Source organism: Podarcis cretensis (assembly GCF_951804945.1).
Source record: "Podarcis cretensis genome assembly, chromosome: 17".
In the NCBI taxonomy this organism is placed as follows: Eukaryota; Metazoa; Chordata; class Lepidosauria; order Squamata; family Lacertidae; genus Podarcis; species Podarcis cretensis.
The window spans coordinates 39,435,431-39,452,286 of NC_137187.1; the positions used below are offsets into that span (position 1 = coordinate 39,435,431).

At 51.1% G+C, this 16,856-nt stretch overlaps 1 protein-coding gene across 2 annotated transcripts in view; it reads right to left on the bottom strand.

Annotated features, from left to right (window-relative positions):
* Nucleotides 1–15,340, bottom strand: part of SLC6A8 (solute carrier family 6 member 8) — a 36,867-nt gene extending 21,527 nt beyond the window's left edge. The window contains exons 1-6 of one of the 2 annotated variants that reach the window (XM_079958715.1): nt 14,993–15,340; nt 7,503–7,634; nt 6,264–6,516; nt 5,982–6,114; nt 1,592–1,726; nt 878–981 (exon numbers count right to left, since the gene is read on the bottom strand). In XM_079958715.1, coding sequence (XP_079814841.1) covers nt 878–981; nt 1,592–1,726; nt 5,982–6,114; nt 6,264–6,516; nt 7,503–7,634; nt 14,993–15,266 — 1,031 coding nt within the window. In that variant the 5' untranslated portion in view covers nt 15,267–15,340. The remainder of the gene's footprint in view (nt 1–877; nt 982–1,591; nt 1,727–5,981; nt 6,115–6,263; nt 6,517–7,502; nt 7,635–14,992) is intronic. The other variant, XM_079958716.1, reaches the window with a different exon arrangement.
* Between the last annotated feature and the right edge of the window lie 1,516 nt (nt 15,341–16,856).

Below are 16,856 nucleotides of genomic sequence, written 5' to 3' on the forward strand. Positions count from 1 at the left end.
GCCCTGCCCTGATGCCATCATACATAATAACTTCCATTCTACATAGGAGAAAAGGGAGAGTGCTCACCAGCTACAAAATTATTATCTACTATTGTATTACTGGGTGATTGCTGTTTTATTACTGGATGGAAGTCGTTCTGCACACTGGGCAAGTCAGTCAAGTAGGGTAGACATCTAGCATTGCCAAACTAGCCAGAAAAACCAGCAAATGGCGTGGCTGTCTCTTGCATGTTGCAAAACTCCCAGTTTGAGATGCAGAAATCAACAGGTGATACATTTTGTGGGATGGAGATAAACAGACACAACTTGCTAATAGATGAAGATCAAGCTATGATTGGCTACAGCTGAAGGCTGAAAAAATCAGTTTTTATGAGTTGCCTACACATCAAGTCATTGTTATGGGGCAAAGGTGTTGAACAATGGAGAAGATTGTGTGGGGAGGGGTGACGTTCTCTTTTGCTGGAGGATTTTAAGCCGGGGGGGGCCCTCCAGATGTTGTTGGTCTCCAACTCCCATGAGCCCCAGCCAGCATGGCCACAAGTTCCCCACCCCAGATTTAAGCAGAGGTAAGATTGCCATCTGTCAGGATCCTGGGATTGCCCCTGGCCTTGCTGATCCCTCCCGTGTCAAGCAGGGTGTTGGATTTTATGTCCTCTAAGCAGCCTTCCAACTATGAATTTATGATATCCACAATTCAACCGGTCCAGGTTTTTCATGCCTGGAGATAATGTGTTTTGTCTGTTGAATTTCCACCTGCCATGCAGCTGTTAAAGGGACAGGAGCCCAGCTAGCAGAGGTGGGGAAATGATGGCAACCCTACAGGGCATAGCATATTTTTTCTATGCCCTGCCTGGTTGCATAGGAAATGGGCTCTCACTTATAGCAATTGTTGTTGAACCGGTTATAGCTGCCCAGGGCAGTGAGTGCCCCCAGTCCTATGGCATACGAGAAAAAGATTTGGGTCCCAGCATCGATCCACACCTGGGAGAGAAAAAGAAAGAGAGAAAGAGAGATTGAGGTATGACAGGGAAGAGCCCAAGAGTCTTGGCTCCAACCCCTTCTCAAGAGAGTTGCCAACTTTTCAACCAGCCATGGCTATTGTGCCCTTAACAGCAGCTTGATCTGTATTACCTGACAGGCAATACGTTTGTATTTATGTTGTGAAATACTTCAGTTACAGCTGCAGCCCTCTGTAGGCTAGTGGCTACTTTTGGAGTAAGTTGCCTAACAAATCACTGACGCAGAGCTATTTGGTTGCAATGCATTGGGATTTGTATAACTGGCGCCCATACATTTATCTCCTGCACCTGCTGGACTTTTGCTTGTTTTCTGTTTTGTGGTGCTGCGCTTGTGGTGTGTTCAGGGTTGAGGAACCTGAGAGCCTCTAAATGTTGCTGGATTCCAACACCATCATCCCCCACCATTGGCCATGCTGGCTGGGGACAAAGGGAGTTGGGAGCCCAACCACACCCAAAGGGTCTTGCCCACTTCTGTGCTGCTTCCTGCACTCTAAGTTGCTCTTAATGCTACAGAAGCTGGCTAACAAGTTGGCAACCCTACTGCTGCCCTCACAACCGCGCTTCCCACTTACCTGAGGGGAGGCCAGTTTGGACCAGTCGGGTTTGAGATAGTAGATTATCCCATCCTGAGCTCCAGGCAGCATCACCCCTCGGATTAGCAGTATAATGAGCACCACGTAAGGGAATGTAGCAGTGAAGTAGACAATCTGTGTTGAAAAAGGAGACGAGGGGCAGGAGAGTGTTATGCCTGAAAAGAAAAGGCTTTGCTTTTCAGCTCTCTGCTCAGTATTGGGAAGGCAATGGGGCAGAAGGTGGGAGGAACATGTGCAAGAAGACTTGGGAAAAGCATTGGATTTTTGGCAAAGGAGTAGCTTAAGTACCTCCTTGGAGCACCTCCTTGGAGTAACATTGCCAAGGGGCACAAATTATTGATATTTTACAGTGGCTACCTTTTAAACTGGCCATCCTCCTGCACTTTTAGCAGCAGTGTGACATGGAGTCAGGTGGCCAGTGAAGCTTCCCCACTGGGTAAGATGCCCCAAATCCTTTGAAACACTTCATTGTAAACTACAATGCCCATAATTCTTTGAGGGAAAGGATGTGCTCTGAGTGTGCTTTAAACGTAGAGTTTGCATGCAGCATCTATGTATGTGCTGTGACGTGGGGAATGGCTCGCCATCTGCGCTTCTGCCTCAGGTGGCAAAATAGCTTGTGTGTCAGCCCTGGACTGAAGACCTCCACACATATGGATTGCCCAGGCCCAGCTGTCACACATACGCACCCCTAAACTGTGGGAGACCAGGAAGCTATGGCTCTCCTGCCCCCCACTCCCCTGCCTTCCACAGTCACCATCAGGCTTCCCCTTCCCCACACCTGCTGCATAACACAGATGGAGTTGTGCCTGTTATAGCAGGCAGGGGGGAGGTGGAGGCAGGGCAATAGCTGGGGTGTGTGTGTGAGCTGGGCCCCCGCCAGGGGTGCAAGTGATGGGGCTCCCCCACAAAGTCGGATAAAAATATGTCCATAAATATAAATTTTGGCACTGTTATACAGTGGTTTCACTCCTTCCTCCTGGGCCGTGTTCAGAAAGTGGTGGTGGGGGATGAGTGTTCAGACCCCTGGGCCCTCACTTGTGGGGTGCCTCAGGGTTCCGTCCTCTCCCCCATGCTTTTCAACATTTACATGCAGCCACTGGGAGAGATCATCAGGGGGTTTGGACTGGGTGTCCATCAATATGCAGATGATACCCAGCTCTACCTCTCTTTCAAATCAGAACCGGTGAAGGCGGTGAAGGTCCTGTGTGAGTGCCTGGAGGCGGTTGGAGGATGGATGGCGGCTAATGGATTGAGGTTGAATCCTGACAAGACGGAAGTACTGTTTTTGGGGGACAGGGGGCGGGCTGGTGTAGAGGACTCCCTGGTCCTGAATGGGTTAACTGTGCCCCTGAAGGACCAGGTGTGCAGCCTGGGAGTCATTTTGGACTCACAGCTGTCCATGGAGGCGCAGGTTAATTCTGTATCCAGGGCAGCTGTCTACCAACTCCACCTGGTATGCAGGCTGAGACCCTACCTGCCCACAGACTGTCTTGCCAGAGTGGTGCATGCTCTAGTTATCTCCCGCTTGGACTACTGCAATGCGCTCTACGTGGGGCTACCTTTGAAGGTGACCCAGAAACTACAACTAATCCAGAATGCGGCAGCTAGACTGGTGACTGGGGGCAGCCGTTGAGACCACATAACACCGGTCTTGAAAGACCTACATTGGCTCCCAGTACGTTTCTGAGCACAATTCAAAGTGCTGGTGTTGACCTTTAAAGCCCTAAACGGCCTCGGCCCAGTATACCTGAAGAAGCGTTTCCACCCTCATCGTTCTGCCCGGACACTGAGGTCCAGCACCAAGGGCCTTCTGGCGGTTCCCTCATTGCGAGAAGCAAAGCTACAGGGAACCAGGCAGAGGGCCTTCTTGGTAGTGGCGCCCGCCCTGTGGAACGCCCTCCCAACAGATGTCAAAGCGATAAACAACTACCTGACATTCAGAAGACATCTGAAGTTTTTAATGTGTGATATTTTAGTGTATTTTGGTTTCTGTGGAAGCCGCCCAGAGTGGCTGGGGAACCCCAGCCAGATGGGCGGGGTACAAATAATAATAATAATAATAATAAATAATAATAATAATAATAATAATAATAATAATATTGGTTATTGCCTCTTAATAAATTATTTTAAATAGAGGGTGAATTGAATGGGTGGATGGGGGGGCAGGTTGGAGGAGAGGCGTAAAGGAGAGCTAATTTATCCATGGCTAGGGGGTGCAATCTGGGTGCAAGATCACCTAGTTACGGCTCTGGGTGGAGGTGGGGTGGGGGGACAGACACATATGATTCATCTCCTGCTGCATTCGGGAATTTCAAGCCACAGATGTATTCTCCTGAGTCACTGACTTGGCAGTCCTAAGCACTCATGACCCCAGACATTTGCTCTGTTGAGATGCTCAATGCAATCAGGATTACAAAGCATTCTTTGTTGCAGGATAGAAATGGATATGGATACACACACACACACACGGAGCTGGCTTTCATCTTGCTTCCTTCTGATGGGAATTTACTAAGCCTGTGGGTGATCAACAGTTTCTCCACTGCAAAGCTGCTTTGGCATCACTCCTTAACAACTTTCTTCAGACTGGCATTCTTAGAAACATAAAGGCCTAACTCTGAATGCTTCCCCTTCTCTCCCACCCTTCCTCTGGATCTCTGGGGACTTCTCGTTGTCCGCTACTACTGGGGAGAGCATGTGGGCCTGGGCAGGCAGCTGCCAAGGTCTCTCCTCAGCCAGGCCCTGTGAACACAACAGTGGCCTACTGTGGGAGGCCAAGCCACATGTGTGCCTGTCTCGCCGAGGCCTCAAGGCGGCTGCCCCCACCTCCAGCTGCCGTCTGGTGAAAAATGTCAGGCTCTCTCAGGCATGGAACTTGCTGACGGGTGGGATTTCAAACGCACTGGCCATGCACAGGAAAAGGAGGAACAAGCGCAGGGTGTCTGAGAAGGAGAGGAACGTGCGCGCGCATGCGCACAACAGAGAAAGAGAGATTGTGTATGCATACCGCATGGCAAATGGAGAACTGTGACTTTCTTTTCTGTGTACAGAAAGGAATGGGCCATAGGTCATCAGCAGAGCACAGGGATTCCAAATGCATATGTCCCAAATTCAATCCCTGGCATTTCCCTTTTTAAGAGGGTCTCAGGTGGCAGGGCTAAGAAAGGAAAGCCTGACATAGGCAGCCACAATGTCATTTTTCTCCCTTGAGGTTTGGGAAAGCAGCTGCTACTCAGGCTAGACAGCCTAATGGTGGGACTCACTATAAGGCAGTTTTCATATGTCCGGCCTGCGCTCCACGTGACCACTCTCCGAAACACAAGTGCTAACTCAGGGATAGGGGTGTAGGCATGGAGCCCCACTGAGAAAGGTTTTCAGCTTTGTCAAAACCCTTTTCTGCTTTCCTCAGGTGCTTTAAATGTCACTTTAGGTGAAATAAAGAGTCCTCTGTTTTGGCCCAGGTACCAAATCTCAAGAACACAAGAAGAGGCCTGTAGGATCAGGCCAAAGGCCCATCTAGTCCAGCATCCTGTTCACAGGGGCCAACCAGATGCCTGTGGGAAGCATGCAAGCAAGACCTGAGCACAGCAGCTCTTCCCAGCAACTGACTGTCTCTGAAAGTGGTGGGAGAATGTATTGTGTAGAAAGCTGTCTCAACTGCCCCAGACTCCTAGCGGACATCAAACAGTATCTCTGTGTGTGAAACAGAAATGATATCCACAAAACTGTTTGACTAAGAACATTCCATCCCCCAGGAATTCCTAATAATCTTATTGGAACTGGTTTCAAAATTCCTCAGGTGATTCATTTGAGTGAGAACGTCCAACTTTTCCTCACACAAAATTTATTGTTTGCTTACTTATTTAGATAATGTTTACCCTGCTGTCCAACCAGGTATATCTTTGCCATCAGGACAAGACAGAGGAAGGGAGTGTTTGGCTGCGGCTGTCAAAAATTGTTCCTGTCTCAGTCCATCGGCAAATGGCAGAAGAGATGCAAACTTATGCTATGGGAGCAGGACATCTCTAGAGGAAGCCGCAGTTGACATGATATGAGGTGGTCTCCTCAAGTAGTGGATCTGGGGCTCTTTTGGACAGATAGGTCTGTCACACAGGACAGAAACTGGGGGGCAAAACAGAGCCCTCCAGACACTGCTGGACTGTAACTCTCATCACCCTTGACCACTGGCTATGCTGGCTGGGGCTGAAGGGAGTCTAGAAATCTGTGGGGGGCACCATGTTGGCTATTCCTAAAGGAGGACAATTGCCTATCCTGCCAAGAGTCCAGGATGACCTCTACCCCGGTTGACCTACATGTTTCTCCCCTTGCTCCTGTCCCTGGAGTCGTGCCACCTCCCCAAGCCCCCTACCTTTCCTGTGGACTTGACACCCTTCCAGACACAGAAGTAGACAAGGACCCAGCAGGCTAGCAGACAGAGGGTCACCTCCCAGTTGATCTCACCAGGGAGCTCCAGGCCTCCTGACAGACGCAGCACCTTGTTCCTGCAATCAGGGAGAGAAAAAGTGAGCACTGGCTAGGGTGTGGCAGGTGAGGAGAGGGGCTTGGCAGTCTTTTTGGATCAGTGGGTTTTGCCCAAGCCAACCCAGTTCATCCCAGGAGTAAAGACTAGCCAGTGTATGCCAGCACTCACTCCCAAAACTCGATGACAGGCGACCTCTTGTCGGAGAGCTCGTCACAGGTAAGGTTGCCTGTGGCGGTGCCATTGGCGCAGTCCTCATGCCGGAAGATCTCCACACATTCATCAGAGTTCCAGGGGTTCCCGCAGGTTGCCCAGGGCAAGGTGGCCGCAAAAGATTTCACCAGGTAATAGAAACCCCAGGCAAGCACCATGATGTAGTAGGTGTTGCAATAGAAGACGATCACCATAGAGGCAAAGCCCAGTCCTGTGGAGGAGAGGAGCTGCGTGAAAAGAGGAGCCCGGGGCAATGAGGCGCCACTTCTTCAGTTGGCTCAAAAGTGTCAGTGCCACGCCTGCCTCCTGCAATCGTACTGGGTGGTGCACATTTAACTGGGTGGTGTGCATGCACTGTGAAAACTTGGATTCTGAAACTTGTATAGATTGTGCAAATTAAGCACCCCTGCACAACAGTTTATTCTGCTTCTGCTTCTTATGGGAAGGAATGGGGAACAAGGGAAGGACTGAAGCCCCATCTCCAGAATAAGGTGGGCATCTTATTCTGCCACCTCTCTGGCTTCTGAGATTTCAATAGACCTTCACAGCCATAAGGGCTAGAAACTTTTCTTTTTTAATGAAAGCCAAGATTCTTAATATGATTCCTGCAGGCAATCCAACACTGTGAGCTCCTGAAGAATCATGAAGTCTCCCTGCAGCCTCTTCCTTTTTATTATTTTTTATTACTTTAGGACACTCCATCTTGCTTTCTTATTTTCCTGCCACCTGCTAACATAGATGACTGTCAGTTCCTGACCTCACTCCCCCACTCATCTGATGTAGACTGGAGGGACTACATCCACACCTCTGCTTCATATATGGAGCATCATGTATGAATGAAATTTACATGGTGGGGCTCCCTGCTCAAAACCAGATACAGATCAGCAAAACTGGCTTGGTTAGAGAGGCTGGCTACAGCCTAAATGGTGGCTTATAGCACTGCTGAGGTGTTGTTCCCTGCTGTTCCCAGGTAAGTCCCAGAGGCCTGCGTGGGGCAAGGGGCACCAAAGGCCCCTTTGGTGGCAGGAGGAGGTGGAGATTAGGTGGATGTGGAGACAGGCATACACTCCAAAACGGTTGAGGTGCCAGACCTTCCATTGCAACAAGAACCTGTTGTGAACCAGCCCCAGATTTGGAGTGGGGAGGGGGGGGGGAGGAGGAGAGGCAAGTAAGGCTCCAGGGGAAGGAGTCTCTTACCTTTGAACAGTGGTGCGATGTTCCATACGTTGATGCTCCCGGCCTTCATGAACTGCCCCAAGGAAATTTCCAGGAAGAAGATGGGAATCCCGCCAATGAGGGCAATAAGAAGGTAAGGGATGAGGAAAACACCTGTGGCCAGGTGAGCAGCACAAAGTAAGCAACAGCTCCCTCATTCTTCAATCCCAGCCCCCTTCAATCCCAGCACCCCCCCCCCCAAGCTATGGGCTGGCCTATGTGTACTAAAATAATCATAAAAATCTGTAGCAAGGTAACCCAAATTCTGTGCTGAAAAACTTTATTTCTGTGCCATGTATAAAGTACAGAAATTTGCATGACTTCTCATGCTTTGCACATTTTGTTCTCCTTCTAAATGACGACACTGGAAGGCAAACCGTTAGAAATCCTATTTAGCCTTTTGATTTCTGACATCACCAGCACACCCTGAAGCATATTGTTTGCTGTCATAAAGGAGTAGAAGCACATATATAAAACTGCCACTCTTAGGAAGCTGAACCTTTGCTTCCAGAACCAATAACTGTTGCTTTCTGTGATTCCATGGAATTGCAGCTTGAACCAATGCTTCTTGATGCCACTGCCTCCCCTCATTTTAACTGTAACATAACCTTCCAGCTTCATTCAGAGATATTTTGTTTGCAGCACAAAAGTCAGTATGTACAAATGACTGCAGAATATACAGAGGAACAGATTCCTGAGATAGCTGCTAGGGAGCGGCAAAGAGAATAGTTACACTACAGAATATCTCGTCCCTGTTTCTCCCCCCTGCAGCTTTTATCCTCCTAGCTCTTCCATCTTAGCTTGGGTTGGCTTCAAAGTGTGCTGTTCCGCCTGTCTACTGCTGCTTCTGCTTCTCAGCCTTCCTTCCCCAAACAGCCCACGTCTTTCCTGCCATCACTAAGGCACTTGGCAGGCCAGCCCTGTGGCTGTGACTGACAGCCCTGTGTGTTTCCCGGTGCACGTGGGTCTCAGTGTGAACCACTCTGGGGGATGCTATTTATATCACAGATCCCTGGGCTATGGGAAGGCCCAAGCCTTGCTCTTCTTCCTGCAAATCCCTGGCTAAGAGGATAATCTTGCAGATGTAAGATCTTTCCCATGGGGATTAGCAGGGCAGTGGTCAGCGAACCCATTCATCACTGTATGCTTGAAAGGGCATCCATGGTCCAGGGACTGCAAACACCCGTCTGTGCATACATGTGCTCATAGGGTGGAAGGAGCCTGGCTCTGGCAGTGTATGTAATTGAGTAAGATATGCTGGAGTGTGCCTCATTCTGTGTGTGCACCTAATGCTCACTGAGGGGGTAAACCTGTACCATTTCTTAGTGTAGGTATAAGCTCACATGACTGAATAATGCTCCGCAAATAAATAAATATCTGCACAGAGAAAATTAGCATGCCAGGGGGAAGCAAATCTAGCCTCACCTTCTCCCTGACATACTAGTTTTTTTAAAAAAAACCACAATAGCAGGGTGTTGTTTTAAAGGGGGCAGACACATTCAATCATGTGAAGTCTCAACTGCAGTCAGAAGACATCCATTCAAGACAATAGTTTTCTATCTCTTCAAGAGTTAGTCCTGATATACAGGACCAACCCTCCCTGGAATCTGTTTTTCAAGGCCCAAAACATTTGGGTCCTGAGAGGCAGAAAAATGAGCAGGCGCTGCGCAGGAGCAGGATTGTGCCCCATGTGTCTGTTCAAGCTGCCTCCCACTTTGCTTCAGAATCTATTGTCTCTCATTTAACTCATCTTGGTTTCAAAGCCAGAATCAATTGCTGAGATATGTGAAGTAATAAAAGAAAAATCTGCCTCTGAGAACATGCAAAGTGTGTATTTCACACAACAGAGTAACAGTAGTTAACTCCCATGCATCTGGCCATCCAGGACAGAGAATGTAGCTTCTAGACAAATTTAATCTTCAGCATCCTTAAAAAATGTAATGTATGTAGTGTGTATCTACACTACAGACAGTAGTATTAAGCAGGAGTTCCCTCTCTGCAAAGAACTCTGGGAACCCATGGACCTCAATGGAATTCTCAGCACAGTTCCCAAGATTCTGTGAGGAAAGGCATGACAATTACACACTTATGATAGCAGTAAACATGTGTAGCGTAAACATGCCTCATGTGTTGCCTTTATATACGAGATCAGTGACTCATTAAAGGCAGGAATTAGAGAAAGAAACTACAAATGCAACCTACTGATTATTTTCACTAAACAATGGCTATTTGTATGGGGAAAACAGAGAACTTTTGCTGCCATTTGAAAAGGATTCCATAGACCTCTTTCTGACTCAGGGGAATTCATACCCAGAAAACATGAGCCAGAGAGATGCAACTGATCAAAATGGAAAAATGAATCCCTGGAAGCAGAAGAGATCCCCGTTCTGTGGAGACTTGCAGTCACATATGAGAGAAACCAGTGATATCTTAACACATTCTTGCCCTGAACACACAGTTGACTGGTGGCCCAGCCGACCTCGTTGGAGAGGGAAGTTCTTTGCCATTGAGGACACAGAACCAGGGAGTTGCCAGTTTCCTCTGGAGGAATAAAGCCTTGTGGCAGACTAGCTAGCAAAACTAGCCTGGCCCAGTGGCGTAGCGTGGGTTGTCAGCACCCGGGGCAAGGCAAGTAATTTGCGCCCCCTAACCCGTGGATTTGCGCCCCCTAACCCTAACCCCCAGATGTTGCGCCCGGTGCGGCCGGCCCCCCCTGCACCCCCCACGCTACGCCACTGGCCTGGCCCTCAAGGTAACATGTCTGTTTAATGCTTGATGACCAAAAATTAGGCAAAAGATTGTGCATGTGAATGAGCCAACACAGATGCAATGCTGCAAACAGAACTTTCCTGTCATACCTCCTCTTGATGCAACACATGTTTGTCAGCTGAGGCAGTTCACACATTCACCTGTACGCCACCGAGCAACACGCTTGTGTCCCTGACTCCTGCAGAAGCCGTTTGTACTCAAGCCGCCCTATGCCCTTCTGTGGCTTTTATACAAATGAAGCTGCCGTCAGCTGCCTGCAGATTAAAAAGGGGAGGATGCCTGCATCACTCTCACTCAGAGGGGTGGCAGTGGATTATCCCAGTCTCAGCCCAAGCCAACACCCGTCCTGCCACTTTCCCTAGAAAGCGCCCAGCAAGCAGGGCGGGGGGTGTCATCCCAGGCCAGCAAGGTTGTCCAGTGACAGCCTTTCTTATGTGCTACTTTAGCCCTGGCCTGCCCACCCCAGCCAACTTTGATGATACATATCAGTCCAAAATATTCTTTCTCCATGTTTTGTTCACCTCCGCATCACACTCCCATGTAGTTTCCTTCCTGACCCCTTTAACGCTCTGGCACACAGCACTGCCTCAATCACCTCCCGCACCGACTCCGAGCTCCTATGAGCCTCAAAATGTTAATAGAACAGTTTAAACTTTTATTCTGTCAGGGTTGAGAGTCAAGAGTGATGAACTGCCTATGCTGGGGGTGGATTTTGCCATGCCCCTCTCTTTTGCTGGCCAGACAAAAAAAATAAATAAAAAAAATCCTTTCCTCAGAACCCGGGACAGAAGCTGGATAAAAGCGGAACCCTGCACTCTAATGGCATAATAAGTCATGTGCCATTCTCTCACACAAAGACATACAAACACACACCATCTCTAGGCCACTTGCCAATTTCAAGATTTTGGCAATCCCTTGGGTGTTAGCTCAGTTACTCCATTCAGTGAGGCTCTATTAGCATAACAAGATATACAAGTAGTGTCAAAACATCTAGGAAGGACAGATCCCAGATCTTTCCAGTGGAAAGGGGAAATAATTCATTCCACCTAAGAGGTGCCTGGGTAACATATCTGGGGCTGTATCCATTTCTTTTCCAGTTTCATTAACCAGTTCCAGTAGCAGGTGTCTGCAGACCACAATGCTGCTGCTTCTCACCTGAAACTGAGCAATTTTTCTCCTTGTTTCTCTCTTTAATATGAGGAAAACAAGGGTTGGCATCTGTGGGTTCTGTCTAAATACGTCATCTGCAAGTAATAGATATAGACTGGCTCCAGGGACGCAACTTGAAGAGCTGACTTTCTGCCAAAGCATACGTTGCACCCCCTCACCACCATACACAGCATCCTTAATATAAAAAATGGCAATATTTTATTCAGAAGTGTCTAGTCCTCAGTTAAGGGACGTGGGTGGTGCTGTGGGTTAAACCACAGAACCTAGGGCTTGCTGATCAGAAGGTCAGCGGTTCAAATCCCCTTGACGGGGTGCGCTCCCATTGCTCGGTCCCTGCTCCTGCCCACCTAGCAGTTCGAAAGCACGTGAAAGTGCAAGTAGATAAATAGGTACTGCTCTGGTGGGAAGGTAAACGGTGTTTCCGTGCGCTGCTCTGGTTCGCCAGAAGCCGCTTAGTCATGCTGGCCACATGACCCGGCATAAAGCGAGATGAATGCCGCAACCCCAGAGTCATCCACGACTGGACCTAACGGTCAGGGGTCCCTTTACCTTTACCTTAGTCCTTAGTTGATGCAGGAAGCAAAATGCAAGAGTAAGACCATTGGAGGGAGGAGCAGCTGATATGTGGTTTGCAGGCAATCTTAGCTGGCACTATGCTAGCTAAGCTGACAACACACTTGCATTGGGCTTCCAGAGCTAATTTATCTGCACTGAATTTATTTTATGTATTTTTTTACCCCACTCTTCCTCCAAAGAGCTGAGTTACCCCACTTCTCCACACCCACAACCTTCACAATTCTGTGAGGTAGATTAGGCCAAGAAATAGTGACTAGGCCTAAAGTTACCAGGTGAGCTTCACAACTTGAGTGAGGTTTGATTCCGGGTCTGCCCTGTCCAAGCCCAGCACAAAGGCACACCCATCACAGAGAGCACTTGGCAGGGGGACATCTATGCAGACCGGTCAGCTGGTCAGGTCATTTTACCAGGGAGCACCTGACTTGTGTGTGTGTGTGTATGTGACTTGATACATGTCACATCACCCAAGCTGTGATTTCATCACCCCATTTACTCCCCGGCCAGCACAAGGAATGCTTTCCCTTGCAGAATAACTTCTGACTTTCTGTTTTTGTTTCCTTGCTTTCAAAAGGCAATGAGGGGAAAAAACCCCAGCCTGGGGGTGAATGAGATGGCAGACTTGGCATCTTGCCCTATAGTCACATGACACTTGATCAGGAATGGAGCAATGCTGAGGTCATGTGCCAGTGGCATGGTGAGTGAGATTCAGACCTCCAGGCTGGATTGAGCCCCACCACCAGCAGCCCCTACACTTAATTTCTTTTCTTTCTTTTCAATTAATTTTTAAACTGATAGGCATCAGGAAAGAATGCAGGCTGGCCGGAAAATCTGTGACCTCTGGCATGTAAGCCAAGGTGTATGGGAGCTGGCTGTGGCAACCTTTAGGGTGTGGGGCTTTCATCTGAGCATGTACAGAGCATACTCCGGACCTTCCTGTGTTTCATGTTTTGGAAACAGGTCCTGGAGCTTAGCTAAAACGCCCTGGCAGTGCCCACCCGCCTGCCTCCATCCCATCTCTCGCAGGCAGATTTGTCCTTCCATTGTAGTTTGACAACACTTGCTTCCTGCACCATGTTGTGCCAATTAAACACACCTGTCTGGAAACAAATTGATCCTCGCTTCCCACTGACTTCCTCCTCCACATCCATCCCCTGCTTCATCAGTTAAAAATGGACCAATCGTGAGGCGGTTGGTGCTGACGGTGGCCTGATGTGTCATCCTTGACCTTAACGGTCTGGCGCTCTATTGAGATTTAATGAGTGCAAGCAGATCTGCCCAAGAGCTCTTGTCTGTTCAGGTTCTCTGCAGATTCAGGCAGCAGTCACTGCGCCCAGTACACCCTTGGCTGATGCCAGGGGACGTTTGCTTCACGTTTATGTTATTTTATTACTTACTGAGACGTGGTTTGCCTCAAGAGGACATTTGGGCCCCACGGAAACTAAGAAACAACAGGCCCACTTGTTTTGAGAGAACCTGAAGAAGGCAGTGCTTAGAGCATCAGATGGCAAGGACCTGAGGGGTTCAGATCCTCACTCAGCCACAGACTCTTTGGGTGACCTTGAGCCTGTTGCTCCCTCTCAGCCTAACCTTCCTGACAGTGTTGTAGTGGGGCTAAAATCGGGCAGGGGGGCAACCATGTGTGCCACCTCCTTGGAGAAAAGAGAAGATCTAAATGGAATAGACTGAAAAATAAAATATCTCCCCCCACCTGTGTGCTCCCTCACATACAAAGCATCAAGCTAGACATTACCTCCGTGAAGATGTGTTCCCTGCCACATTTGCCAATGGGGACAGGAGAATGGGGTGCCTAATCTCTCATATGTATACAAAACTCTCCCTTAAGCAAATGCCTCCTCTGAGGCTGGGTCCCCCTGCAACTAACTAGGCTCAAGTCCACTTTCAAAATTTACCTGAGAGGAAAAAACACTTTGCAATAATAATGAGGGAGGGGAGGCAGGATTTTACACATAAATCAGCAGGCAAGGGGCGGTCAAGGTGTCCCCCTCACTTCCCTAGTTTGGTCCACAGTTGTAGGCTGAAATAGCCCGACTGTGAAGGAAGGCGAGTGACTGGATACTGGAGGCTACTAAGGGTGACAGGGCAGGGCTTACCTGCCCCACCTAAAAATATTTTATTCAAATGGGCACCTCTGGTCAATAACCAGGACCCCCCACCCTCTGATCTTCCCTCCCAGCATCTCACCTCCGGGTTCTATCTGTTGCCTCCAGAATTACAACCTGGCAAGATTCCTTATGTCAAGTGATGCCATGACTCATTTTTCGAGGGAGGGTGCTTCAGTTCTACAATGTGAGGTCCTTCTGGAGCCGAAGATTACCCAGCACTGTAGTCACCCAGGAGCTTGATCCCAGATGCCCGAAGGTTGGCTGTGGTCATTCATTAGGAAGGGAAAGACATTCTAGACATGCCAAGAGACATGTTCTTTACACGTGTGCCTGGACTTTTGAAACGGCGTCTGGGGCCAAAAGCAGACGTGCCCTAATTCAACCCTGCAGCCTCCTTTTTGTAGGAAAGGGGTCCTCTCTCTCTTCTCCCAATGAATCCCAAGTTATCTCTTTTTCCTTTTTTGCTTTTGCCGCCGTGAGTCCGTGAACGGAACACAGCAGCCCTTTTGTTCAGGGAATAGCAAGGGACGCCTGGAGATCCCGGTCTCCGTTTCCAGGCTGGACGCCTGTCGACGCTCGCCACTGCTGGACTACCTTGGATCTCGGACCTGCTTCTACGGGGAGGGGGGGGGGCTGCCTCTCGCCTTTTGCACAAAGCTCCCCTGTCCAGATTCCCCGGCTAGAAGTTCGCCTCTCGGAGCCCGATCCCCGCCTGCTGAGGAATTGCTCGCTCCCCCTAAGCGGCAGCACCCGCCCCCCCTCGGTGGGCGCCCTTCCGACGGGACCCCCCCCCCGTTGCACCCCGCCCCCCGGCACGTGCCCGCAGCTGCTCACCTCCCCCGTTCTTGTAGCACAGGTACGGGAAGCGCCACACGTTGCCCAGCCCCACGGCGAAGCCCACGCAGGACATGATAAAATCCATCTGCCGGGTCCACGTCTCCCTCTCGGGGGGCGGCAGGGCCAGGCTCGGCCCAGGAGGGTCCGCGGCCTCCCCTTTGCCCGCAGCGGGGACTCCCGGGCACATGGCGGCCTTTTTGTCCTGCTGCTCCACCGAGACGCTGTAGATGCCGCCGCAGCCGCTGCTGTCCGACGAAGCCCCCTTGGCCATGGCGCCGGGGGGGGACCCCGAGTCCCTGCCGCCCCCCTCCAGGCGAATCGGGCGATGCTCCGAGGAAGGCGGCGGGCGGGCGGGCGGCGCGTCGGGGGTCTCGGCGGAGCCGGCAGAGAGGGGGTCTCGCTGGGTGGGGGCTCGGCGGGGGGAGCGCGGGGGGCGAGTCCGGGGGACTCAGAAACAATCCACGAAGCACTTGAAGGTCAACCTGAAAAACCTCATGTGTTCAGTGGACGCGGGAAGGGAGTTGCTGGAGGGCGAAGGTCGGCGAGGGCAGCCGAGCGGGGGACACCCCCGCAGTGGCCGGCCCGGAGGCTCAGCGGGGCCGCGGGCGGAGCGCGGTCGGGGAGCCCTTCCCTTCTGCTGCGCGACCGTCCGCCTCGGCTCCCTTGGCGCTTCTGCCGCCGCCGCCGCCGCCGCCGCCGCTCCCTCGCCTCCCTCCAAGGCAGCTGGAGGGAGCGCGCGTGACGTCACGACCCGCCAGGCTCCCTCCTCCCCCCCCGGCTCCTCCTCCCGCCTCCTCCGCGCGCCGCTCCAGCATCGCCGGCCGCCAGGAGGGAGAGACGGGCAGCCGCTCGCTGGGTCGGGGGGTGTTGGGGGGGTCTGTCCTCCTCTGCCCAGAGGAAGAGCTGCTTCCCCCCCAGCCCAGCCCAGCCCCGCCCAGCCCCCTTGCACCTGCGCGCCCGGATCCATAGGAGGATTCGCCTCCCGCTCCGAAGCGAGAAGCGCCAGGCGACCTGCGTCTAGCGAGAAAGGCAGCAGCAGCAGCAGCCCGTCGCCTATAGGGCGCTGAATATGCCTGCTGGGATCCATCCAGCTGTAAATGTCCCCAAAGAAATCAGCCGCAACCTCCGCTCTGCTGCGCGGCGGCGCTCCCCAATGCTCTTCCGCACACGCGCCCGGAGCCTGGGAGTTAAGGCTGGGTGCCTCGTCCCTTGCGGCGCCCGCCTCGCTGGCCGATTCCGCCTCCTTGAATAAAAGTGGACGTGCTTCGTGGTTTAGCAGGCTTAGGATCGCTGCCTGCTAGTCTGTGACAGCACCCGCTCCCCTCCCGCGAGTCCCGCCCCCCCCCGCGGCACTTTCCTAGCTGAGCTTTAACGCAAGACTCTCTTCTCTTTGTTGTGGTTGCCTTCCCTAGCAGTTACGGATCAAACCTCTGAAGTATGCCGCCTTCTGCTCATTGTTGTAAATAATCCTGCAATGTGCGCCGGATAATTTCAAAACCTGCTCCCACCCGCCTTATGCATCTATCTTCCCACCTCCCGTTGGAGCTGGGGGGGGGGGGAGTCGCTTCGTTGGTGATTAAATGGCAATAAGGAAATGTTAAATTTCACCACGGGCTGGATACTACTGTACACTGTCTGAACTGTGCCTCCAGATGTTTTGGACTACAACTCCCATCAGCCTGGGATCGAGGGTAGTTTTAGTCTAAAAGAGAGAGGGCCGGCTCTTCATTCCAAGTGGCCCCCAGCAATACTTCAGCAGGGTCCTAGAGCCCCACAACTCCTTCCCAAAGCATTGGGCTTTGGGAAGGCAGCACGAGGGGTGAGGGGGGTGTCAAATGTTGCTGAGGGTCACCAAAAAAGG